General features: G+C 42.7%; 1 protein-coding gene across 1 annotated transcript in view; it reads right to left on the bottom strand.

Annotated features, from left to right (window-relative positions):
• The window catches only part of LOC148376759 (neurocan core protein-like), a 78,857-nt gene that overhangs the window by 27,197 nt on the left and 23,694 nt on the right, over positions 1–27,966 (bottom strand). Inside the window, exons 3-12 of the mRNA XM_088350408.1 lie at positions 21,134–21,337; positions 19,717–19,899; positions 16,130–16,304; positions 13,204–13,331; positions 10,974–11,252; positions 8,667–8,792; positions 5,527–5,610; positions 5,323–5,459; positions 1,973–2,126; positions 117–893 (exon numbers count right to left, since the gene is read on the bottom strand). Coding sequence (XP_088206534.1) covers positions 117–893; positions 1,973–2,126; positions 5,323–5,459; positions 5,527–5,610; positions 8,667–8,792; positions 10,974–11,252; positions 13,204–13,331; positions 16,130–16,304; positions 19,717–19,899; positions 21,134–21,337 — 2,247 coding nt within the window. The remainder of the gene's footprint in view (positions 1–116; positions 894–1,972; positions 2,127–5,322; positions 5,460–5,526; positions 5,611–8,666; positions 8,793–10,973; positions 11,253–13,203; positions 13,332–16,129; positions 16,305–19,716; positions 19,900–21,133; positions 21,338–27,966) is intronic.

Consider the following 27,966-nt stretch of genomic DNA (forward strand, 5'->3'; position numbering starts at 1 on the left):
GTGGAGTACAACAAAATCTAAAAAGATAAAAAATAAAAGATAAATAATAAAAAATAAAAATAAAAACTCAAAACCAAAAATAAATTATGATAATATTGAAATGAGAAGATGCTTACCAGCAGGTACAGGAGTACCTCCGCTGTTGTTGAATTTGGAGTTCTCCTCTAGGTTGCCTAGGAATAGGGACCCGGAGCCCACCGTTTGGGACCAAGATGGCTCCTCCTCTTGGGACATGTTGAAGACCGACACGCTCTCTACCGGAACCCATTCCAGCATGGCCTCACCATGGTCTGAGGGCAAGAACGTTGGAGGAGCCCCCGATTTGGACGGGGTCTGTGATGTTCCCAAGTGGGGAGGAGGTGAAGATGACGTTGAGGTTGAAACAGGAAGCGTAGGAGATGCTGAAGTAGAGAACGAAGGTGAAGAAAGTTCCGCTTGGACGGTTGTGATTCTGGAGGTGTGGACCGCAGGAGATGTGGTCATCAGAGGGGGCTCTGTGGAGCTGGTCTTCGTCTGTCCTTTTCTGTGACCTCTATCTCTCGACCTTGACTTTTGGACAGGACGTCTCGAAACTTGAATCTCGCCTTTGGCCTCGGCGGTGCCGCTGCCTTCGTCCTCGGATCGGGTCTTGTCCTCCCCCCGGTTCTTCTTACCGCGTCCTCTCCCTCCCCTGGAGCTGGCCCGAGTTGTGGGGGACACCGCCTTCTTGGTGGACTCGGTGGGCGAGGTGGTTTCGGGGACCGGACTGGTCGCCTGGCTGATAGGAGCTGAGGAATTATGGGGGAAAGGGGGCGGGGACGTTAAACGAGGGGACGATTCTTCTTCGGGGGGCGAGACGGCGTCTTTGGAGACGGCGATGGAGAGGAAAGTTGGCCATGAAAAGGAACCTGCGGCTGCAAACATTAAAAAGGGTGTGCTGTGTTATACGCAGAGACAGAAATATGACAGAAAGGGAACGTCCTTTATTCAGCAACATTCATTCAGCGTTTTTCTTCTTCATTTTTTACCATTTTTTTTCTTCTCGTTTTCTTTTTTATAGCTTTCGGTTTCATTTTTCTTAGCGATTTACTTTTTTCTTGCCCGTTTTCTTCTTTTGTTCTATAGTTTCATTTTTTCTTTTTATTTGTTACTCTCTTTTCACTTTTTTCATAGCTTTTTACCGTTTTTTCTTTCTCTCCTTTTTCTCTTTGCTTTTTTATTCGTTTTTCTCTAGTTTATTTTTTTTTTTGCTTTGTATTTCCCCTTTTTATGCCATTTTGTGCATGATGTTACACAATAATTGGTAATATATGGATGAAAGCAACAAAAACAATCAGAAGAGCCGGTTTGGCTGAAAGAGCCAGCTCTTTTTAGTGAGCCAAGCTGATTGAGCCGTTTCTCTAAAAAATGACGAGACATTGACGTAGTCACGTAGGTAAGACAGGTCACGTAGCCATGTTGTCTAACTCTGCAAGTGAAAATTAAAGGATACCAGACTTGTCTCTCTATATTTTAAGGTCTTAGTGATATACATTTTTTCTTTAAAGCAAACTAATACCAGACCCCTCCCCCTCTACCAAACCGCCGCCTCTCTAGCAATAACTGGAAACTACATACACGCTTGCTTTCATTTACTCAATCTCGTGCTGACATTGACTTGAAAAACCGCACTTAAGACACCGCAGATGGAAGCTACACGGTTTTTGCCTGCATGCACTGTAATTTTGGTAGTGAATACTTTACATAATTTCGAGTCCAGAGTTTTATGCGCCGGATGGATTTTCTTGTGCGCTGAGACGGTCTGGGCAGGCCGCAATTGTAATACAAGAAAAAATATTAATATCATTTATCAGTAGAACATAAAGCTTATTGTATTTTTAAATATCAAATATCAACATTATCGTCTACTACAAACATAATTATTTAATCCGTGGAGTAGATTGCTATTCTAGGAATCTTTATTATTATTTCAATAAAGGTGTAATGTACTCACTTGGTGTTGCTGTAGTAGCCAAATTTCCTTCATCTTTCTTTTGGGCTTTTTTTACATCTTCTTCTTCAGTGGTTCCTTTGGGAGTTGCGGTGGCTTCCTGGCCCAGCAGGTAGTTCCACGGCTTCCAGAAGGATTCCACGATCCCGGACATCACCTGAAAATTTTTGGGAATAACCTTTATTGCATGACAGCCGTCAACGTTATTGGCTAGGGTACGTGTTTTCTGATCATGTGACCAATCCGTGGGTTACGACCGCAGAGTCTGATAGCCATGATAAAGATGACCATTATGTTTTTAGATGACAGTATCAGGGCGCTTATGACATGCCCATAATAATACATACTGCGGAGAATAGTGCCATATTGCAGCACCGTCAAAAGAAGTTGTCTTTTTCTGTTGTTGTCGTTGGTATTTGACCTAAGTGCATTCACTTGTTGTCGTTCCTTGGGGATTAAAGGGAATTCCAGTGCCTGGACAATGACTTGGATTAAAGTAAATTTATCATTACCATTAAACCTTCTGTTTTGCTCCTGCTAAAAATTACCGTATTTTCCAAACTACAAAGATAAGTGCATTTTATTTTTTATTGGACATCTGCAAAGGAGTTTGCACAGGATGCTAGCTCCTTGTTTTGACTATTTTGCAGTGTTTAAATTATTGTCACTATCGGCCAATCGTGTCGCTGTTATATTTCAACACCCTTTAGGGCAGATTTGCTTTTGTAACCTAGGAGGGTTCAGGGGAGGGACTTTGAGAACAGGTTGGATTTTCTTATCTAGGGGTTGGGTCCTATCCTGTTCTCCTTGTAAGTCCAAAATGCATTCTTGTTGTCTCTCCTTATTTCGAGTGTCTACTAAATTATAAACGTATCATGCACTAAAAAACTTCAAGAATGTATCTTACATCCCAGTGCGCCATATGGACCACGAAATACAGATAATATAATTGGAAAAGCTTCATTACAATGAATCAGGTAAGCATTTATTGTCATGATTAACAATTGAGAGCACCTGCGACGGCTTAATTGGCGCCAAACAGCCTGGACAGCTGATTGGCTGATGCTCTCTTTTCAAACCCCCTCTTGGAAGCCGTCAGATCGTTATGCGAACTGTTGCCACCAGCTCAGTAAGCCTTTTCGTCCGACTCCGTTCCTGCCCTGCTTTTTCCTGCCTGATCTTTGTTGCCAACCTGTTTCCGGACCCGACTTTGCCCCGTTCTGCCTGCCTGTTACCTGACCTGTTTGGCCCCGTTACCTGCCTGCCTCCCGTTGCCGACCTCGTTTCCGAACTTGACACCGCCTTTGCTCTCCAGTCCCGGCCAGCGACTTGTAATTCCCGCCTGTCTTCGATCCTCCTCGCTCGACACGGAAGTGCCACTTCCGCGTTCCCGCCACCTGCTACCCGTGTTCGTCGATCCTCGGATCGTGGAAGCAAGCCCTTCTCTCCCTCTTATCAATAAAAACTGAGAAAACGAACGCTACTGGGTCCTGTCTCCGTTCCTGGTGCGTGACATTTATGAATGAATCATTTTATGTAATTGATTTAAAATAAATTTTTGTGAAACCAGATTTCATGTTAGTATATGTTTTTTTCCCTGACATTTTCATGCAACCTAAACAAGGATTTCAATTGCATGCACTTTACAGTCCCGTGGGGCATATTTATGAAAATATTTTTGAGGGTGTGCTTCTAGTCTAGAAAAATATGGTATATGATATAATGTTGATGGGAAAAAAAAAATCAACGAATCTATCTTTTAGAACAGGGGTCGGCAACCTATGACACGCGTGCCAGCAGTGGCACGCGAGTGCATGGCAAAATAATCCAAATAATAATGATTTTTTTTTTAAAGCGCATTTTTACCTGAAATTAAGACATTTTCAGTTGCGTTCCGTGTTGTTTAGGGGCTTTACAGTAGCGCCCCTTCTCCTCTGCTCCGTGTGTGAGCGTGTGTCTGCTCGGTGCCTCGCAGAGGAGGAGAGATCCGTCTTTTAACCCTCCCACAGAAACACCGGCGAGCGAATAAATGAACCAATCACGACAGCTCCTCCAGCGAAAAAAATCTCGTTCTTTTCAGCCAGCGTGGACAGATGACTGAGGCTTTGTGCAAAAAATGACCGTGCTGTTTGTGCATTATGCCTTGAGAGTGTTGTACCTCGCACAGCAAGCGTTAAACGTCATTACGAGACGAAACATGAACGTGAAATCAAGGACGGGTCTGGAAAGGCGGAGACATTAAAACGGGTTGTGTCCAGGTACGGCAAACAAACACGGACCCTGAAAACATTTGTCACTGCTACAAACGCCACCACTGGAGCAAGCTATCACATTGCTCACTGCTAATATAAATCTATTTATTCATTCAGTTTTAATCATCACAGTTTATTGGTAATACAAATCAGTTATCCCTTCAAGATTTTTCAGTTCACAACAATATTGTACATGATACAAAATATTATTGCTGTAATAATTATATTAATCTATATTTTCATTTAGTTTTAATCATCACAGTTAATTGGTAATACAAAGCAGTTATCACTTCAGATTTTTCAGTTCACAATATTGTACACTATACAAAATAATATTGCTGAAATATTTATACATTCATGCAGTTTTAATCATCACAGTTAATTGGTAATACAAAGCAGTTATCACTTCAAATTTTTCAGTTCATATATTCTTCGTGGTTTGCTGTCCCGCCACAGTTGTAATGCCTTCTCAAGGTCCAATCCATTATCATCCTCCTCGTAGCGTAACCAGGAATATAATTTAATCCATTTTGGCAGAAAAGTCCTTTTCTTGCTAGTATTTTTTTGTTTATTTTCTTTCGTCGAATCGTTCGCTTCAACACACGTGTTTTCCTTGCCTCCGCGATCTTCCGAAGAATTTCTCCGCCGTTTTTTCGTGCCGGAATTATTGCCGTTGTTACCACTTTCTGTGTTATGTTTCGACTTATTACTGACACTGAAGAAATGACCAATTTTTGGTTGATTTGAGCCTAATACCAACTGTTTTTTCGGAGGCATACTTCTCCTTCACTCGACAACCGCCACAACAAAGGCGTCATCTCGAAGCGACGAGATATCGTTTGCCGAGATCGGCGCGTGACCAAAACAACAATGGCGGATCTGCCTGACGAAAAGTTTGGAGTGCGGTAAATCTTTGTTAAAAAAAAAGTAATCGGGTAATAATGACAATGTGGTGTCAAAAAAGTTGCGTCCCAGGGACGCACGTTGATTTGAGACAATGCGTCCCCAGCAAAAATGATGCGTCTAGGACGCAGGGACGCAGGCAAACCAGAACACTGGACATGCGTTGTGGAAAAGAAGCACCAAAGACCTCTTTTTTACCTTCTTCTCAGCCGCCGTCGGTTGTATTGATTCCAAGGAATCCGGTTCAAAGGGTTCCCCCCAGTCAATGCTTTGACCCGGGACCTTCTGAATGCTGAGGTACGAGTCGGACGACTGTGAGGACCAAGGGTCTGAAGCTAAAGACAAACGAGTTAATTAGCTTCCTGATTTTAACATAAAAATAAACAAGGGTGATAGTCTCACAGGCATTAATGCTGAGAAAGGACTCGTCCTCCTCCTCGAGGTCCACCAGCCCGGTCCAGTTGGATGGAGAAGAGTAACCCTCACCTAGAAGGAAAAAGTCATTTATTTTGTGATTGTAAAAAAAAAAAAAGAAATCATCCAAGTACTCTCTAGCAAACTTCTGGTGTCAACAAGATAACACTTGTGGCAATTTTGGGTACTGAGGATTTTATACGATTGAATACAAGTTACATTTATTGAGTTGAATGCAAGATTTTCACAGAGTGGGCTTTCGTTCAATAACAGGACAGGCTGTTCAAAATGCATAATATTTTGTCTAGGGAATTTTGATAACAAGACTCTGACGGAGGGCGGCAGGCATCATTTTGAGAACAAGGTGCTGTGTTGCGAGAACGATGGGCGCAAACAATTCCTTGGCACGCCCATGGGAGGAGCCGAGATGCCATCTTGCGGGGTGGCGTGGGCCAAGAAGAAAAAGCTAAAGGACTTCACACAGACTCCGTCTTAGATGGAGTACACTTAAATTGTTAGGGAAAATAAATCTGTCCCTGTGTGAAAATGTCGGCTTTCCTGTTCATTTTTCCCTCAAGAAACGAGCGCGCATAAATTTTTGGGTGAATATAGGTTGTGTTTGGTTAATAGAGTCAGATAACTAATTCGAACAATTAGGTAAACGGTACATTTTGATAATTAATTTCCAACAAAAACATGGTTGAGGTATAGTCGACCCCTGGATGACAGTTCCCCAACTTTATTTACCACTTTAAATGTCAACCAAAAATTGTTTTGTGTGCCCAAATACATAAAATTCCAACTCTGAAGTTTTTGTGTGTGGTTTTTGTGCATACAATGAGTTATGTCTTCAAAGGGATACCCAAAATACAACAAATACAAAATGTGAGAAAATAGTACACAATTTTTGCATAATATCTATACATATGTCATTGGTATATTCCAATTATTTTCCGAGATAATGGATTTTGAAGACAGTCTTTGAATTCCTGAGCTGTGACATCATGTGAGGAACACCAGCACCCTAGCAAGCCAGTCACCATATTGTTTTACATGTTAACTGGTCCAAAAGGTTTTGAGTGTTTGAAACAAAGTTTTGGTAATTTTTGGGGAGATGTCTAGGCGTTGTGTCGTAGGTAGGAGCGGCAATGGTACGACAAAACGACGAGTAGCAAAATGGGGCCAACTGGCAAAAATAACACACAGAGCAAACGGGGGCTGAGCCAGCGGGGACACGGCAGGCTCGCCGGTTGCTAAAAATGGTTAACCGGAACCGATCGGCAGCAAAACCGTCTGACCAAAAGCATGCAGTAAGCAGCCAGGATAACCCGGAGCTAAAAACAATAACAAAAAACAATAGCAACAAACATAAACCCAGCTGTGAATATACCAGATGATCAGGGCAGGCTAGCAGAATGCTATAAAAAGAGAAGGCTGGTCAAATGAAAAGAAGAAGCCTGGCTACCCGGGAACCTATAACGAAAAACGGCAACGGCTATAAACACGAATCTAGCCAGGGAAAAAAACAATAGGCACACAGCGGGGTAGTCAGCTGGCCGACTGCTAATGGGCCTAACCTGGACAAAAACAAAACTGAAAGTCTAAAATGTTAAGAAAAAACAAACCAAAAAAACGAACAAAAACTGACGAACTGCAATGCATTTCAATGGATTGTGGGAGCAGAGAATGTCAGACTGTAATGGGTTGGTGGTAAACGCACTGTGATTGGCTCACTGTGTTTGAGGGCGGGGTCTAATGTTGAGATTTAATTATCAAAATGTACCGTTTACCAACTTGTTCAAATTAGTTATCTGACTCCATTAACCAAACACAACCTACATTCATCCAACAATTTATGCGCGCTCGTTTCTTGAGGGAAAAATGAACAGGAAAGTCAACATCTGCAAACGGGGACAGATTTATTTCTCCTAACAAAAGAACTAAGTGAACTCCATCGAAGACGGCCGAAGAAGCGACGTTGGAGTCTCTGGTAAGCCTTTTTCGTAAGTCCTTTAGCTTTCTCCTATTTGCCAACTTCTCCCCGCATAATGGTGTGCCAGCTCCTCCCATGGTTGTGCCAAGGAAACCCAACGTGGGGTTCACAATCTCATAGACGAGCGTCTTGATGTCTGGCTTCCTCAAAACAACACCAGGCCTTTCTGTGTCAACAGCGTCTGGATGTGCTGATTATCTTATTAGCAACACGTCCCATTCCTGTAAACAACCTCTTCCACCACTTATGCCTGACCTGAACTTTCACTGCTCATTGAATAAAGGCACAGTCAGTAGCATTAAACTCAATAAATGTACAGTGGAACCTCGGTTTTCGAACGCCTCTCAGTTCGAACAAATTGGAGTCCGACCAAAAATTACGAGAAATTCTTGCTTCGAACGCCGGTAATGCGTGAGTGCGTACGCTAGGGTGCGCTGCTGAGCGGCGTACAAGTGTTTTAGCCCCTAATTATGCCTCTGAAGAAAGTCAGTGCAAGCAGCAAAGTTGCTACAGGTGAAAAAAGAAAAGTAGTGCGTACAACTATTGCATTTAAGAAAGAAATAATAGCAAAATATGAAGGGGGTGTGCGAGTGTCTGATCCTCTCCCCACCGTCCACCTGCGCCTTCTGCTGACCACCACAAAGGTAAGAAATCCTATGCAGAATTATTTTCTTTATCCTTTTTTTTCAATTTTTACACGTTCATGTTAGCGTAATCTTTCGTACGGAAGATTGCGATAACCGAACGTACGATTAGCCTGGGTTAGCTTCATGTTTACGTTAAACATTCAAGGTAAACATTCAGGGTGTTGGAACGGAGCCCAACATTCAGGGTGTTGGGACGGATTAAAACGATTTACATTATTTTTAATGGGAAAAATGATTTCGGTGATCGAACAAATCGGTTTTCGAACAGGGTTCTGGAACGGATTATGGTCGAGAACCGAGGTTCCACTGTAACTTGTATTCAATCGTGTAAAATCCTTTATAGTCAAATGTATAAAATCCTTCACTAGCCAGGGGTCAATTCCATTTTCCTTTTAAATCCGATAGAAGTGTTTACATCAGAGTTTTGCTCCCATTTGATAATGATGGACACAACCAGTCCAAAGTCGGTACATTTTTCATGACCAAACCTTTTTCAGAATTCGGAAGAGGTCTCTCGGTGGGCGGAGAGGCAGAATTGGAGTCGGTGAGGTAGCTCCAGGGCCTCCACAGGGAGGAATAGATCTCAGATAGGCCGTCTGTCTTCTCTGCTTTTCCTACGGGCAAAAAAAAGAAAAAAAAAGAAAACAGAAAATATTGAACATCGCTTGTCAGTCCATCTTTTTCACCAACAGTGTGAGGCAATCACAGTTTCCATAGCGACGACTGGCCGGGATATTATTATTTTTACACAGCAATTTCAAGCTGTATGGTGATAATGGCTTTTGACCAGGCCAGGACATTTCAATGCACCTTAAAGCCCCAGTGTGTATGATATAGCGACCCCAAGTGGTGTAAAAATACTTCCTTCATTTCAATCAAACAATGTCCATTCAAAAAATAAGCAAAATCAAAGGTACTATCGCAGAACCATGATTCTTTTTTGTCACACAGGTTGAAGAAATTGACATATCAGTTGGCCATCTTGCTGCTACAGAAGGCCAAATAGCTTCTCCCAGTGCTGCTTTTAGCACACAACAGCTTCTCACCGCAAACAGCTGAGCCTCAGACATCGTATGTGATTTTTCACAGTTTCATTCTCTAGCCACTCATGCAGCCAGTGTGGCTTACCGCTGTTATTGTCAGCGGGTCAGTGTAAATATACCTTGCTTTGTCCTTCAGCTTTCTACTTTTTTCGCCACGGTTTCCTTTTCTAGTGACTCATGTTATCCACTAGTTGCAATGGTTATTGTAAGACGCTCACACACACACAAAAATCATGGGGTATAAAAAAAAATCACACTCAACTCTGAAGTGAAACAAAAAAAGAAAGGCGTTGTGGGAAGTAATTCAGCTAATAGCATTTTCAGAACAATGTGACTGTCATGATTACTGATGTGACTCAGCTATGCCCACTCATTTGGCGCCACCCGCTGTGGGTTCTGATTGGGTCCCTGTCACTATTTGAACCCAGTCCTGTCAGTCCCCTGTTGTCAGTCTGTCTGCGAATCTCTGTGTATACAAGGCCAGCCTTTTTCGACCCTGACTCCTACCTATCCCGTTTTTTGCTCCTGTTTGTCTAAGGCTAAGACCTATTTTGATCCCGACCACGTCTGCTCTCCCGTCACTATTCGAACCCAGTCCTGTCAATCCCCTGTTGTTAGTCTGTCAGCGAACTTCAGTGTATACTAGACAAGCCTTTTTTGACCCTGACTCCTACCTGTCCCGTTTTTCGCTCCCGTTTGTCTCCAGCTACGATCCGTTTTGATCCCGACCACGTTTTTGCTCTCCTGTCCCGGCTATCGACCTGTTTTTCCGTCCCTGACACCGCCATCGCCCACTACAGAAGATCCACTTCTGTATTCGGATCACAATCCGATTGCGAGAGCGACTTTCTTCCCGCACCTAGCGAGCACCGAATCATGGGCGCTGCCCTTCCTCTCTCTATCTCAATCAACTTGTGAGAAACGCAACGCAAGTGGGTCCTGTCTCTGTTCTGGTCCCCACAGTGACGATAACTAATGGCAGATCAGCATCATATTTGATGTGGACCAATAGCAGAGAGGCATAAACTACATAACACCATAATAAGTTTGTATTGGAGCGCTCGTCTTCGCAGGTTCGATTCCCGGCTCCTCCGTGTTATATGTCGAAGTGTCCTTGGGCAAGACACTGAATCCCTCATGCCTCCAATAAGCAGGTAGGCACCTTGCATGGCTGACTCCCTATTGGTGTGTGAATGTGTGTGTGAATGGGTAAGTGTGAAGCACATTGTAAAGCGCTTTGGGAGGTCTTCATTGACCTAAAACGCGCTATAGAAATGCACACCATTTACTATTTAGCATCTTGATTATCCTCAAAACGTTTGGAGGCTGATTACTTATTGGTGTGTAAGTGTGTGTGTGAATGGGTGTGTAGCACATTGTAAAGCGCTTTGGGAGGTCTTCATTGACTTGAAAAGCACCATAGAAATGCAGACCATTTTGCATCTTAATTATCCTCAAAACGTTTGGAGGCTGACTCCCTGTTGGTGTGTGAGTGTGTGTGTGAATGGGTGTGTAGCACATTGTAAAGCGCTTTGGGAGGTCTTCATTGACTTGAAATGCGCTATAGAAATGCAGACCGTTTGACCATTTACCATTTCAGTGGAAAAAAATACTCTACAACAATTTTCGCTTGTCCTGGAAGCCGCACAGTCAACTTTCCTTTTTTTATTTACATTCACCAAATGGCAAAATAATCTATAAGCGTGAAGCTACGTGCCAGACCTTTTCCAAAAAGATGACTTGCCACCATACCTCTGTAGCAGTACGCATCATAGAGCGCCGTGCCGTTATCCTCCGTCACATTGACGGTGTGGACCCCCGGCCGCTTCCCGGCGCAGTCCGCCCGAGGGAGGCGGAGCGGGTAGCGGACGCTGCCGTCGGCCAGCCAACCCGGGGCGCAGCTGTCCAAGCCGGACCCCCAGGCCAGGTGCAGTTGCCCCACAGTGGCCAGTTGGCCCCCCAGAGACACGCAGCGGTCCGACGCCGACGACAGGGACAACTTGCCGGCAACTGAGGCGTGAAATACTTGGCCTGCGGGAGGGAGCGCAGCAGAAAGACGTCCGAATTATTTCATGTCCCAGGCAATGTTCCCTCTAAGCTGCGTGTGCGCGCAAGAAAATCTAGCCAGCTCACAAAAATCAGTGCTCGAAATTGACAATTAAGATGCGAATTAAGTCAAAGTTACAGTGCATGAAGGTAAAAATACACGGGTTCCCCCGACGTTGTGTCCTAAATGCGGTATTTTGAAGTCGAGTCGAAGTAAAACGAAGTTGAGGAAAGTCAGTAGAGTTTGTTGAGAATCGGCTTCTTCGGCTCGGCTCACTTAAAGAAACCGTCTCTTTCGGGTCCCAAACGGCTCTTCGGTTTGTTTTTGCTTCTTTAATCCCAACGTGACCAAATATTATGTAAAATTATATACAAAATGACTTAAAGACAAAAAAGAAAAAATTACCAATATGAAAAAGTAGTGAAAAGCTGAGGAAAAAAAAGAAACAATGATGAGAAAAAAGAGGGAAAAAAATTCAGAAAAAAAGCCAGAAAAAAAGAAAAGAAAGAAACACAGGAAAAAAAGTAAATAGAGAACAAAAAGAAAAAAGTCACAGCTAGGAAGAAATAAACACAAGGAAAACAAAGAAAAAGTTTGTGTTGCATTCAAATAATCCGTTTTTTTGATTCGGACCACGTCTTCTCTTCTGTTCCGGCTTACAACTCGTTTCCGACCCCGACCACGTCTTGCTCTCCCAGTCCCGGCTACCGACCCTGACACCGCCATCGCTCGCTACGGAAGATCCACTTCCGTGTTCGGATCACAAGCAAGTACGAGAGCAAATAACCTTCCTCGTTCCTTCAATAAAACTTGTGGTAAACGTTACGCGAGTGGGTCCTGTTTCCGTCCTGGTCCTGACACTTAGGCCATGTGTACAAGAGCGTGGAACTGTACGTTTCGGCTCAACCACGCTGCTAGGGGTTTAAAATCAAATTCTGCAGATTACAAGCTGCAAATAAATAAAAAGATTTGCCCCAAGAAGCAGAAATGACATCTGACGCGAGGGAGGTGGAAGGAGGAACCCGTGCGTTTTTTACCCAAACACCAAAGAGGAAAATTTAATTTTGAGTTAAACGGATAGTTTGGTAGACATTTTCTTTATCTAAATAATGACTTAAGTGAAATTTCAACTTCAACAAATTGATAAAAGGTCCAAAAGTTGGTCAAAGTTTACATTTTTGTGTGTTGTGTGTGTGCGTCCTTGTCAATCGGGGTAATGAAAATGTCCTGGGGACATTTTAAGGTCCACATTTTTGGAGGTCGTTTTTGGCATGCTATATTTTTATCTGTGGGTTTTTTTAAAGTTTTGTTAAAAAGGGGGACTTGTGCGTGTGTGTGTGTGTACAGTGGAACCTGGCTAGTTCGCGGTTCCACTTTTGCGGGTTCAGAGCTTCGCGGATCTAAAAAATATACCTTACCTTCTCAATAAAAGAATTTATTGACTTGACGCCACTGAGCGCGAGCTTATGTCAACTGAGGACACGGTGTGGATACTCGTATTGTGAAGGGGAGGGGGAGGCCCTGACACAATGCTTAGTCATTGCCGCTTCACTAACCCCCCACCCCTCCAACTCCACCCACCTGACCCCCTTCTTATGTGGCGCTGTTTATCATGGAGGAACTCGTGGACGTGACGTAAGTATATTCTCTTCTGTCATGTTTCATCTCAAGTTTGAATTTATTATACCAAAAGCGAGCGGTTGTTTGTACGACCTAAACACGGCTAATTGTGTGTGGTTTCGTGTATTTGTTGTAAAAGCCGTTCGATGCCGCTAGCTAAAGTATGTTGTTATTGTCAGAAGGTAGTATTCCGTATACCATTATACGGTTTTTAAAGCATTCTTGAAGGGGCGCCGCTACTTTGCGGATTTTCGGTTTTCGCAGGTGGTCTCGGTCCTCATTAACCGCGATAACCGAGGGATTACTGTATATTACCATCGAGTTCTTTAATGAAGCAGTACACATCAAACAGCTCTTTGGGGTCCATTTTCCCATAATTCCTCACTCCGGGAGAATCCTCCTGCTGTCCGGAGCAGCGCTGATCATTCGGTTGGACGGAATAGCTGAGGAAACAATGATCACAGTTTAAAATAAACGATTGAAGCAAAGATTGACATCGACTCGGGTACTTTTGACTAGAGATACATTGAAATGGAAATTTGGGTCTGAAACGGGAAAACTCAAATGTGTCACACGTGAGGGAAATACTGAAAAAGTGAAATAATCTGCATTTATTTATATAGCGCTTTTCAAGTCAAGTGTCTTACCCAAGGACACTCCGACATGTAACACGGAGGAGCCGGGGATCGAACCTGCGACTCTACCTGCTGAGCCACTGCCACCCTATAGTTTAAGGCCCACGTCTATATATAAAAGTTAAAGGGACGGTGTGTATTGTTTTCCCACTAGATGTTGCAGTATTCTGTCGTGCGATTCAGTGTCTTGCCCAAGGACACTTTGACAAAGATAACGAAAGAACGGAAGAAGACAAAATACAGGGACCCAAACGCATGTTATTACGTTTAAAAAGAAGCTGGATAAGAAAATGAAAATGAAAAGAAAAAATACAATAAAATGAAAAGGAAAAAAGGAGAAAAATGAAAATAAAGACAGAAAGTAAAACTCAAAGAGAAGGAAAAATGAGAAAATTAAGAGAAAAATAAGACAACCAAAATAGAGGAAAAAGAGTATTTTTGTGTTTTGACTTTTTTTCTCTCTAATTAATTAATTTTTTTTCTTTGTGTTTTGCTTTCTTTCTCTGATTTTTTTCTGTCTTCTCCCCCTTTCATTTTACTTTTTTGCCCCCTTTCTTATTTCTTCTTCCCTAATTTTATTCCTATTTAAAAAATGTTTTCCCTTCTTTTTGTCTTTCTTTGAAAAAGTCTAGGTAAAAATGAGAAGAAAAGGGGTCCTTTTTGCTCCCTTTCAGTGTCCGTAGTTTGTAGTCTTCCTTGGACTTATTTTTTTGGTAACACTACACATGAAAGCGACATCTAGTGGACAAATGTAAGACACTTTCCCTTTAAAACAGCGGAATGTTTATATCAGTGCTGTTCTTTGATGGAAAAGCACATTTTGGCCCAACTTCATTCGGATCCTAGCTCCAGCGGCCCCCAACTCAATTTACGTATATTTAGAATATTTTATTTCTGCAGTCCAAATGATTAAAATTGGATGATTTAGTAAAACTTTTTCTCTGCACAACTGCTATTTAGGGTCAACAAAAACATAGTGCCAGAAAACATTCATAAATTATTCATTCAGAAAGAGGGAAATTATAATTTGAGGGGCTGTAGTAAATTCATAATCCCGAAGGTGAGAACCACTAGGAAAAGTATGTGTGTGTCTGTGTGTGAAGTCAAACTTTGGACCAATTTACAAGACGAGATCAAACAATGTCCAACTATTCACTTGTTCAAATTTAAATACAAAAAAACATTACTGGCGGAATACAGAGTTGAAGAAAATGGGGTATGAGTATACGAGAAATTGGGAATAGTGCGTCTAGAACTATGATTAACTTTGTTGTTATTTGTTGCTATTGTTATATCATAAGTGTTATTATTAATATTATTACTATTGTTATTATGGCAGCACGGCAGCGCAGTGGTTAGCGCTTGTGCGGCACAGTTCATGTCATGGGAACCTGTCAAGGGTTCAAATCCAGCTCCAGACTTCCTGTGCGGAGTTTGTATGTTCTCCCCGTGCTTGCGTGGGTTTCCTCCGGGCTCTCCGGTTTCCTCCCACATTCCAAAAACATGCATTTCAGGTGAATTGGCCGGTCCAAATTGTCCCTAGGTGTGAATGAGCGATTGAGTTGACTGTCCCTGTGTGCCCTGCGATTGGCTGGCAACCAGTTCAGGGTGTCCCTGCCCACTGCCCGGAGATGGCTGGGATGGGCTCTATCTTGTTGCTCTTGTTGTTGAGTTATTGTTTTTGTTCTGTTTTTTATTTTAATGTTCAATAAAGTTTTCGTTCATTCATTCAATTTGAGACCCCTGCTATAAATCTTTCTCATTTTCTGTTATTTCCATCGTTTATTTGAAGTTCTTCTTAAACCTTCCAAATTCAATCTTTTTTTTTCTCATTCCGTGCACAAATATAGGGGTTCCACCAGAAGACTTGCTAAGCATGGTTGTCAGGGATGGGACGGACAGGAAATGTCGTTTTATTTAGGCAAGTCGGACTATGACCGTTGAGTTTGGGACCTAAAGGATTTTATACATTTGACTATAAAGGATTTTATACATTTGACTATAAAGGATTTTAGAAGATTGACTTAATTTAATGCAATAAAGATATTTACTGACTGGGCTATAGTTCAATGTCAGGGCAGGCTGTTCGAAAAGCAAAATATTTTGTCTAAGAAATTTTGATAAACAGGACTCGTGGATCCCCGCGACCCTAAAAAGGATAAGCGGTACAGCTGATGAGATGAGATGAGGACTCATGGATTTGCTGACGCAGGACGGCAGGCGATGTTATGGGAAGCCAGACATCAAGGCGCTGTGTTGTGAGAACGTTGGGCGCAAAACAACTGCTTGGCACGCCCATGGGAGGAGCCGAGACGGCATCTTGCAGAGAGACGTGAGCTAATAAAAAAAAAAAGCTAAAGGACTTGAGAAGGAGGCTTCACACACACTCCAACGTCGATGGAGTATACTTAGTTCTTTTGTTGTGAAAAATAAACATCCGCTCACGTGTGAAAAGGCCTTGCTGGTCGTTTTTTTTCTCTCAAGAAACGAGGGCGCATTATTGTTGGTTGAATGTAGGTTGTGTTTGGTTAATGGAGTCAGATAACTAATTCAAACAACTTGGTAAACGGTATATTTTGATAGTTTAAAGTGATCCCCCTCCTTACCGGACAGTCTGGTCTTGAAGCCATCCAGGGGCGCAGCTAGCGTAGCCGCTAGCGTACGCGGCCCACATGTGGGCGGGCGTGGCCACCTCAGCCGAATTGTCTCGGCAGGCTCGCCCGGCATCGGCGAAGGAGAGGGCGGAACGGCCGCCGGGAAGCCGGTAGTGAAATAGCACGCCTGCGACATAGCGCAAAAAAATGAGGGATACACTTTCTTGCAAGGATGTTATTGCTTTCAAGGAGTGGAAGTTTCACAGATTAAAAGCCTGAGGGGATCATCTCACAAATGGCTTCATTAAAAAATAATCGTGCAATTGCTCAAGTGAAAATTGAAATGACAAGTCAATTAATCAGAGGTGGCGAATGTATTCGAATTAAGTGCCCCCCCAAAAAATAACAAAAGTACACTGCAAAACTAGAAAATTCCCAAGGTAATTGTGATGGATCTGGAAGATGATACCGGTGTATATATAACCCTGGTTGTTTGCATGGAACTGTTAGCATAAAGTTTTTAAACTAAGAGAAATGTATCTGTAATTTTTAACATGTCCTACATGAAATTTAACCATGGCTTTATGGTGCATGCTAACGAGTGAATGAGTCGTTAACATCTGAATGTTAGCATGACTTGTTAGCATGATTTGTTAGTATTCAGCTATTAGCATGTATTAATTAGCATATATTGTTAGCATTGGCAGTTAGGATTCAGCCGTTAGCATAACTCGCCAGCATATAGCTGTTACCATTATTAGTTAGCAGGTAGGTGTTAGAATTTAGCCGTTAGCATGTTTTTTTTAGCATTTGGACATTAGCATCACTTGTTAGCATCTAGCTTTTGTAATAACTCATTAGCTTGTTGCTGTTAGCATAATTTGTTAACATGTAGCCGTTAGCATGTTAGCATTAGCATAGTTTTTTTAGCATGAGGCAGTTAGCATTCAGCCTTTAGCAACAGTTTTGAGCATGTAGCCATTAGCATAACTCAATAGCATGTAGCTGTTAGCATAATTTGTAAACATGTAGCCGTTAGCATGTTAGCATTAACATTTTTTTTAGCATGAAGTAGTTAGCATTTAGCCATTAGCATCACTTGTTAGCATCTAGCTGTTGTAATAACTCATTAGCATGTTGCCGTTAGCATAATTTGTTAACATGTAGCCGTTAGCATGTTAACATTTGCAAAGTTTTTTAGCATGATGCAGTTAGCATTTAGCCTTTAGCAACAGTTTGAGCATGTATCCATTAGCATAACTCATTAGGATGTAGCCGTTAGCATAATTTGTAAACATGTAATCGTTAGCATGTAGCCATTAGCAAAATGTGTTAGCATGAAGCAGTTAGCATTTATCCATTAGCATCACTTGTTAGCATCTAGCTGTTGTAATAACTCATTAGCACGTTGCCGTTAGCATAATTTGGAAACAGCATGTTAGCATGTTAGCATTAGCATAGTTTTTTAACAAGCGGCAGTTAGCATTTAGCCGTTAGGAACAGTTTTGAGCATGTATCCATTAGCATAACTCATTGGGATGTAGCCGTTAGCATAATTTGTAAACATGTAGCTGTTAGCATTATAGCATTAGCATCATTTTTTAGCTTGAGGCAGTTAGCATTTAGCTGTTAGCATCACCATCTACCAAAACAGATTTATTTTACTCATTTTTTCTGAAACAATTGAAAAATTCTTAAACACATTTTTTAAAAGTTCTAATAATTGATGCTTATAGTCTTCAATCATTTATGAGTTATTTCAAGTAATAAATAAACAAATTTAAAAAACATTTTTAATTGTTCAAAGAAAAATGAGAAACTGAGAAACCATTTCTTTGTTCCAATTTCCAATAATTAAATAGGCTTATTTATAGTTATTTAAAAAAAATATTTTAGCTACCACATTGAAGATGAAATGCTTGATTAGAGGGGTCCACAAAAAGTTGAAAGTTCAATATTTCCCCCATTAAGTGTGTTAACAATCCCCAACTGAGTTCAAAGAGCCCTTGTGCTTTATTTTCGCCTATTTGCGTTTATCTTACTTCTGGGTGGAACAAACCCCCAAAGAGATGAAAAAAGAAGAGTTCATGTGAGCGTGTCTACAAAATAAGGCAAAACACGTGGTAGTCTGCCGCCATCTCCTGGCTTAGAGTCGTTATTGCAGCCTTAAATTTTGAAATGATACACCCCCACCTTTCGGAAAATAATCCTTAGAATTGGGAAAATAATCCAATATGAAATGAAATTAAAAGATCTGCATTTCTATAGCGCTTTTCAAGTCAAGACTTCCCAAAGTGCTTTACAATGTGCTCCACATTTCCCAATAGCGGCCTTGCAGCCATTTAAGGCGCTAACCTGCTTATTGGGGGTATTAGGGGTTCAGTGTCTTACCCAAGGACACTTCGACATGTAACACGGAGGAGCCGGGATTCGAACTGCGATCTCTTGATCCCAAGACGAGCGCTCTACTTCCTGAGCCACTGCCGCCCGAGAGAGAGAGAGAGAGGAAGAGAGAGAGAGAGAGAGAGAGAGAGAACATGAGAAACAAAAGAGATAAAAAGACAAATAGTGAGTGAGGGGGAAATACAGAGAGAGAGAGAAAGAAATTCTGAGGGAAAAAGAGAGGAGATAAAATAGAAGGGGAGAAAGAGAGAAGGGGAAAGCAAGAGAGAGAGAGAGAGAGGGAGAGAGGGGAAGAGGGAGAACATGAGAAACAAGAGATAAAAAGACAAATAGTGAGGGAGGAGGAAATACAGGGAGAGAGAGAAAGAAATTCTGAGAGAAAAAGACAGAAGGAGATAAAATAGAAGGGGAGAAAGAGAGAAGGGGAAAGCAAGAGAGAGAGAGAGAGAGAGAGGAAGAGAGAGAGAGAGAGAGAGAGGGGAAGAGAGAGAACATGAGAAACAAAATTGATAAAACGACAAATAGTGAGAGAGGGGGAAATACAGAGAGAGAGAGAAAGGAATTCTGAGAGAAAAAGAGAGAAGGAAATAAAATAGAAGGGGAGAAAGAGAAGGGGAAAGCAAGAGAGAGAGAGAGAGAGAGAGAGAGGAAGAGAGAGAGAGTGGAAGAGAGAGAACATGAGAAACAAAAGAGATAAAAAGACAAATAGTGAGAGAGGGGGAAATACAGAGAGAGAGAGAGAGAAAGAAATTCCGAGAGAAAAGGAGAGGAGATGAAATAGAAGGGGAGAAAGAGAGAAGGGGAAAGCAAGAGAGAGAGAGGAAGAGAGAGAGAGGGGAAGAGGGAGAACATGAGAAACAAAAGAGATAAAAAGACAAATAGTGAGAGAGGGGGAAATACAGAGAGCGAGAGAAAGAAATTCTGAGAGAAAAAGACAGAAGGAGATAAAATAGAAGGGGAGAAAGAAAGAAGGGGAAAGCAAGAGAGAGAGATGGAGAGAGGCAGTGGCTCAGGAGGTAGAGCGCTCGTTTTGGGATCCCAGTTCGAATCCCGGCTCGTCCGTGTTACATGTCGAAGTGTCCTTGGGTAAGACACTGAACCCCTAATACCCCCAATACATACAGTATAAATGCAGATCATTTCAATATGGCTGACGGTATTTCCAAGAAATATAAGAATGAAAATATTCCGCCCACCCTGGACGTGGAGAGCCACGGTATCTCTCTGGAAGCGGTCGCCGACGGCAACCTGGCAGCGGTAGGTTCCAGAGTCTCCGCTTCGCAGGCCCGAAATCTCCATGGTGGCATTGAAGGGGTCGGCGGCGTATCCCGGCAACCGGATACGAGCGCTAAAAGCCTTATTCACCTTGATGACGTCACCTGAAGCAGGGGGAGGGGCTTAAAGTGAGTTTTTCATTGAAAAACTACAGTTTCTTAGCTAAATTTTTTTGCTACGTTACTCTTAGCATTAGCATTAGAGTACAGCAGTACTTGTACTCGCCCGTATATATATTGTAAATACAATACCATAAAAGATAAATATGTTTAATTAAAATAATATAGAAATTAAATGTAAAAAAATATTAGAAAAATAAAGAAAGAACTTTTGACCATATTTGGCACTACACACAAATCTTTCCTAGAACAAAACTTTAAATATTGCTAAATATTTTTTTCAACAATACAATCTTACTTTTTTTGTAAATTTTAAGATAAGAAATAAGAAAAGTAGGATTTTTTTCTTTTGTTAAAAAAAAAACCCATTGAGAACAAAAGACAAATCATAAAAAAAAGGAAAAATATTCTGTGATGGGAGAACATGCAAACTCCAAACAGGAAGGTTCGATCTCATGACCTCAGAACTGTACCGCACACGCGCTAACCACTGCGCCGCCGTGCTGCCATAAAAAAAAAAAACGAAATAAAAAGATTTATTTTTGCTTAAAAATGTAAATCAAATGAAATAACAATTTAAACAAACAAAATGATCAGATTTTATTTAGAGTATCAAAAAATAGATTTTTATACAGTATTTTTTAACGTTTTTTTAATAGTAGAATACAATAAGAAATATTTCATTTTTAGTAGAATAAAAGAAACAATACAACCAATAGATTTGTTTTGCTTAAAAAACGAATCTAATGAAATAAGAACATTCATTAAAATGCCCCAACCACATCCCCCATTATATATACAGTATATATATATATATATATATATAGAGAGAGAGAGAGAGAGAGAGAGAAAATGAGAAACAAAAGAGATAAAAAGACAAATAGTAAGAGAGGAGGAAATACAGAGAGAGAAAGAAAGGTATTCTGAGAGAAAAAGAAAGAGAGATGGAGATAAAAGAGAAGGGGAGTAAGAGAGAAGGGAAAGCAAGAGAGAGAGAGAGAGAGAGAGAGAAAGGTAACAAAGGAAGAGAGCAAAATAAGGTAAAAAGACACAGAGAGTGAAAGAGAGACACAGAGTAAGAGAAAAAGTGAGGAAAAGAGAGAGAGAGAGAGAAAGGTTAAGAGAAAGAGAGAAAGAGAAAGAGAAAGAGAAAGAGAAAGAGAAAGAGAAAGAGAGCAATGTACAAATCCATACCATTTGATTTCTTTTAGGGCATTACCTTGAACCGACAGCAGCAGCTTCTCCACAGGGGCCCCCTCTCCGCCAGGAGGGACCCCGATGAGGCTCCACAAGATGTGGGCGCTCTGATTGGACGAGCTGTCAGAAAGAGTGAAGGCGCACGGTAGTAGCGCTCGGCCTGCTAGCGGCTGTTGCACGGCAGCGTGACTAACCCGCCGCATAGTTACCATAGAAGAGGACGCACCTGAAAAAACATTTTCAAAAAGGAAATCTTTACAAGTATGAAAAACAGTTGATATCATCCAGATATTACTTTCATATAGCAGCTAACAATGCTAAAAGCAGCAAGTCATAGCCAGCAGTCAATGGTCTAACACAGGGGTGTCAAACTCGTTTTAACATGGGGGCCACACGAGAGAACAAACATTCCCTCGGAGGCCGGACTAGTATATTAGAAAGAAAGAAAAAAAGAAAGAAAAGGAAATAGAAAAAGAGAGGGAAAGAAAAGTAGAAAGGGTAGGGAAAAAGAAGGACAGAAAGGGACAAAGAGAGAGGGAGAGATAAAAGAAAGAGAGCGTGAGAAACAAAACTGATAAAAAGAGAAATAATGAGAGAGGGAGAAAGAAAGAGAGGGGGAATGAAATCCAGAGAGAAATAGAAAGAGACGAGGAGAGAAAAGAGAAGGAGAGAAAGAGAGAAGGGGGAAGTAAGAGAGAGAGGGAGAGGAACAAAGGAAAAAGGGAAGAGAGAGGGAAATAAGGTAAAAATACAGAGACAAAGAGGAAGAAAGAAAGAGAAAAAGAGTGACAGAGAGAGTGAAAGAGAGAGGGATAAAAAAAGAGAGAGAGAGAGAGAGACAGAGAGAGAGAGAGAGAGAGAGAGAGAGAGAGAGAGAGAGAGAGAGAGAGAGAGAGAGAAATACAAGTACAGCGTTTGTTCGAGGCCCCTAGCTTTGGCAACATCAAGTGGATATATGTCAACCTGCAGCTCGTTTTTTTCTTGCACTTCTCCGAGCGTTGACTCGCGGGCCGGATTTAATCCCTTAGCGGGCCTATCTGGCCTGCGGGCTGCCCGTTTGACACCCCTGGTCTAACAGGAGTGGCTAAAGAAGGAAGCAGTGGAGAAAGAAGTGCCACATGGCTGGATCACAGGACTTAGCAACATAAGCTTGCGTGTGGAGCTGTGGAACGTGAGTGACTGGCGACAAATCGGGAGCAGCTTAATATAACAATAACAGCTAGCAGTGAGCAATAGCCTGTGGACAATTGGCAAATATGAGTGGCTGGAGAAGGAAACAGTCGAAAATAAGTGGCGGGGCTCGGCAACCATCACATGCAGGGCTTAGCTGTGAAATGAGAAGGGTACTTAAGGCAGAAACAGCTAGAAATAAGGACAGTGGTTAGTGATGACCCATAGCTAGCAGCCACGTGGCTGACATGAGTGTCTAGAGAAGGAAACAGTTGAAAAATAAGTGTTAGATGCCTAATTCACAGGACTCGGGCTCAGCTATGTGCAGAAAGTGGTTGTTAAAGTCTACAGAAACAGGGGGAAAATAGTTGGCTTGGCAAAATCCTCATCCGGGCTTCCGTAGTAGCAAGATGGCAGCCAAAAATGTCAGCTTCTACAGGCAGACTCAATTTAAGACATCGACAACAATAGTCAATAAAAGTGCGAGTGACCATTCGGCTAATACTCTGGTATTCACAACTGACATATTGATTGTCAAGGTTGCCATGGCGCCCAATTGGCCCCGCCCATGGACACCTGCTGAAACCCAATGACAGATTGCTCCCTGACTACTTAAACACTGTCCTGTGAGTCGCCTTTTGTCAGAGCGTCTGCAAAACTCTGTTTTGATACGTCAAGCCCGTATCTCCGTTTGTCCTGTGTTTTTGCTCTTGTTTACCAAGCCCTGTGAATCTCCGTTTTTTTTCCTGTGTTTTTTTTCGCTCCTGTTTTGCTCTCGCCACGATCTGTTTGATTTGACCACTTCCGCGTTCCGAGCAATTTTTTTGTCCCGTTTGATTTCGGTTTCCTGTTTTGTTTCCGTCTATTTTTGCCCTGTTTATTATTTCCTCCACTTTTCGTTCCCGTCTAGTTTGTCCTGTTTATTTTCGATATCCTGTTTCAATATCAATCCTGTCCGTCCCGTCCTGTCCGTTATCGACCCCATCTGTCCGATATCAACTCGGTAATAGGTCCAAGGCTTGCAGTAATGCTAACATGAGAAATAAAAACATGATAACATGGAAACGAAGCTTGCACTTGTCAAGATATACGAAGAAGGCAAATGTATAATTAATTAATGAAAGAATATGGCTGTAACCAATCAACAATCAGCACTATTATTGTCACATTTGCCAAGGCGCCCAATTGGCCCCACCCGTGCGGTGCAAGCTGCGGCTCATTGACGGATTGGCTTCCCTTCTATTTAAGCTCAGTGCTCTCACTCTCCCTTTGTCAGTCTGTCAGCAAACCACTGCCCCGCAAGACGTGGGTTTTGACTCTATCCGGTTTCCTGCCCGGTATCGTTCCTGTCTATTTTTTGTCGTGTTTATTATCGATCTCCAGTTTTGTTCCCGTCTAGTTGTCCTGTTAATTTCAATATCCTAGCATGTAGCCATTAGCATAATGTGTAAGCATGAAGCCGTTAGCATCACTTTTGAGCATGTATCCATTATCATAACTCATTATCATGTAGGCGTTAGCATAATTTGTAAACAAGAAGCCGTTAACATGTTACCATCAGCATAATTTTTTAGCATAACGCAGTTAGCATTTAGCCGTTAGCATCACTTTTGAGCAAGCAGGCATTAGCATTACTCATTAGCACGTAGCTGTTAGTAGAATTTGAAAAGAAAAAGTCGTTAGCAAGTAGCCATTATCATAATTTGTAAGCATGAAGCCGTTAGCATTTAGCCGTTAGCATCACTTTTCAGCATGTAACCATTAGCATAACTCATTAACTAAGCACTGTCACGGTTGCCTGTTGGTATTTCCTGTCCGGTATTGTTTCCATTTATTTTGGTCCTGTTTCGTACTTGTTTTCAGTTTAGTTTTCTGTCTGTTTTTGTCCCGCTTATTATTTACTCCAGTTTTTGTTCCCGTCTAGTTTGTCCTGTTGATTTTCGATATCCTGATTCATTTTCTATCCCGTCTGTCCCGTCCTGTACGGTATCGACCCCATCTATCCGATATCTGCTCGGGCATTTGGTATCGATCTCGTCGGCCTCTGGCTTCCTGGCATTCCACGCCAGACTGCTGCCTAACGTGCATGACTGTCCCAATTCCCGTAAAACAAAAGTGTGTGTGAGAAACGTCACGCATTTGGGTCCTTATCCTGTTCCGGTTCTTGACAAGAAGTAGCAGAGCCTAGCCATTTGGCTTGCCTACATAGAATGCCCAAAGGTCACCAACCAACCGACCGGTTTCCTGCCTATGTTTCCTGTCCGGTATCGTTCCCGTCTATTTTGTCCTGTTTATTATCCTCTCCAGTTTTCGTTCCCGTCTAGTTTGTCCTGTTTTATTTCATTATCAATCCTGTCTGTCCCGTCCTGTCCGTTATCGACCCCATGTGTCCGATATCTGCTCAGGCATTTGGTATCGATCTCGTCGGCCTCTGGCTTCCTGACATTCCACGCCAGACTGCTGCCTAACGTGCATGACTCCCCATTTCCCGTAAGATTAAAGGCTTGTGTGACTACGTCACGCGTTTGGGTCCTGATCCTGTTCTGGTTCATGACATTAACAGTACCTTTGAGGCTCGTCTTTCCGATTGGTAGCATGGAAATATATAAACGCGGATCACGGCAGGCATGAAAACGATTTCTTCGATTCGATGAGACACGGGGGATTCATTAGCGACATCCGCGGCATCTTTGTGGTCGCGCCGATAAAATAAGGAGAAAGCGGCGCAGCTTGGCAGTTCCGTCTCCATGGCAACCGCATCACCTGAAAAGATGTGCCGCAACAGTAACATGGAACCTATTTGCTCTTTTTCCTCCGCCGAGACCATGTCATCGAAATTGGCGACCGCGTCATGACTGCTGATTCGGGGAACCAATAGCCCTGATCGCTGATTGGTTCCCGGACTCTTTTTAAACCCCCGTCTTCCAAGAGGAATCGGTCAGACCGTCTGCGAACCTATGCTTTCAGCTAGGCAAGCTCTGTACTATCTGACATTCTCCTGCCCTGTTTTCTTCTGCCTGATACCTGTTGCCAACCCGTTTCTGCCTTGCTCCTCCGTCCCGGCCATCGACCCGTTTTGCCCTGTTTCCTGCCTGTCAGCAAGTAGAACATTTCCGGACAGCACCTTGCACTTTAGATATTGGAATTATTAATAGTCTAAAATCCATCACATTATGCGATAATGGCCTTTACTACTTCCATACCTAGTACCCGACTGTAAAAACATTACCACATACGATATCATTTTGAAATCCAGTATTTTTTTGATTGTCATGATTACTGATTCCTGTTGGCGCCAACAGCCACGGGACCTGATTGGCTGTCGGACTCTTTTTAAACTCCCGTCTTTTGATAGGAAGCCGTCAGACCGTCTGCGAACCTATGCTTTCAGCTAGGCAAGCTCTGTACTCTCTGACATTTTCCTGCCCTGTTTCTTGCCTGATACCTGTTGCCGACCTCTTTTTCTGGACTAGTTACTATCCTTGCTCCTCCGTCCCGGCCATCGACCTGTTTTCCTGCTGCCTACGACGAACCTCGCTCGACACGGAAGTGCCACTTCATCGGATCTCGGAAGCAAGCACCGCTCTCTTTTTCAATAAAACTGAGTAAAACGAACGCTATTGGGTCCTGTCTCCGTTTCTGGCTTAGTTAGGGACCTGATTGGCTGTTGGACTCTTTTTAAACTCCCGTCTTTTGATAGGAAGCCGTCAGACCGTCTGCGAACCTATGCTCTCAGCTGGGCAAGCTTTTGTACTCTTCGACATTATCCTGACCTGTTTTCTCCTGCCTGATACCTGTTGCCGACCTCTTTTCTGGACTCGTTACTGCCCTTGCTCCTCCGTCCTGGCCATCGACCCGTTTTGCCCTGCTTCCTGCCTGATACTTGTTGCCGACCTCTTTTCTGGACTCATTACTGCCCTTGCTCCTCCGTCCCGGCCATCGACCCGTTTTGCCCTGCTTCCTGCCTGATACTTGTTGCCGACCTCTTTTCTGGACTCATTTCTGCCCTTGCTCCTCCGTCCCGGCCATTGACCTGTTTTGCCCTGTTTTCTCCTGCCTGATACTTGTTGTTGACCTCTTTTCTGGACCCGTTTCTGCCTTGCTCCTCCGTCCTGGTCATCGACTGGTTTTGCCCTGTTTCCTGCCTGATACTTATTACTGACCTCTTTTCTGGACTCCTTACTGCCCTTGCTCCTCCGTCCCGGCCATCGACCCATTTTGCCCTGTTTCCTGCCTGATACTTGTTGCCGACCTCTTTTCTGGACCCGTTTCTTCTTTGCTCCTCCGTCCCGGCCATCGATCTATTTTGCACTGTTTCCTGCCTGATAGTTGTTGCCGACCTCTTTTCTAGACTCGTTACAGCCCTTGCTCCTCTGTCCCGGCCATCAACTTGTTTTCCCGCTTCCTACGACTCCCCTCGCTCGACACGGAAGTGCCACTTCCGCGTTCCTGCTACCCGTGTCCGACGATCATCGGATCGTGGAAGCAAGCACTGCTCTCTTTTTCAATGGAACTGAGTAAAACCAACGCTATTGGGTCCTGTCTCCGTTTCCGTCGTAAAACAAACACCGATAAACAAAAGCAACCCCCACCCAAAAATCTCTGGGGGATATTCCCATCTGCATTTAAATGGAACATCTTTCCCCTCGAGACGCTCCTCACCCAATCCCGCGTCATGGTCACGGAGACCCCCGAGAGCCGGCACGTGAGCTGCAATGAAATGGCCGGACAAAGAAAAGGAAGAACGGCTGACGCTGACAGCCGCCATTGTTCGGAGACACGAAGAGCCGCTCGCTGTCTCGTGCAGGCGTCTCGTTATAGAGGACGTTGGCAAAAAAGTTGAAAGAAAACGAAGCTAAAACCAAGCGGAAAATCAACCGAGAAGCTGGAATTGGATGCGGAGGAAAATGATAAAAACTAGAGTCTAGTTTTCGAGGCAATTGTGAGAGTTGTGATGGATCTGGAAGATGATGGTAGAGAACCGGTAGTGTTGAGTTGGTTGCATTATGAGTTAGCATAGAGTTATTAGCTCAGAGAGACAAAACCACCCCCCAAACCCCCATTCATGGTAATAACATAGTAATAACACTGTTATTACACTTTAATAACATTTTATATGGGCCCATTAAAAAGGAATGGGCCATTTTATTGGAATTGGCCCATGCAGAATGCATTGAGCCCATTCATTTTGCTGATTCGTTAGTATGTTAGCATTAGCATAATTTTTTTAGCATGAAGCAGTAAGCATTTAGCCGTTAGCATCACTTTTGAGCATGTATCCATTATCATAACTCATTATCATGTAGCCGTTAGCATAATTTGTAAACAACAAGCCGTTAGCATGTTACCATCAGCATAATTTTTTAAGCATAACGCAGTTAGCATTAAGCCGTTAGCATCACTTTTGAGCAAGCAGGCATTAGCATTACTCATTAGCACGTAGCTGATAGCATAATTTGTAAACAAGAAGTCGTGAGCAAGTAGCCATTAGCATAATTTGTAAGCATGAAGCCGTTAGCATTTAGCCGTTAGCATCACTTTTCAGCATGTAACCGTTAGCATAACTAATTAACTAAGCACTGTCACGGTTGCCTGTTGGTATTTCCTGTCCGGTATTGTTTCCATTTATTTTGGTCCTGTTTCGTATTTGTTTTCAGTTTAGTTTTCTGTCTGTTTTTGTCCTGT

This window comes from Urocampus carinirostris, chromosome 1 (assembly GCF_059441175.1).
Source record: "Urocampus carinirostris isolate Australia breed hairy pipefish chromosome 1, RoL_Ucar_1.0, whole genome shotgun sequence".
Lineage (NCBI taxonomy): Eukaryota > Metazoa > Chordata > Actinopteri > Syngnathiformes > Syngnathidae > Urocampus > Urocampus carinirostris.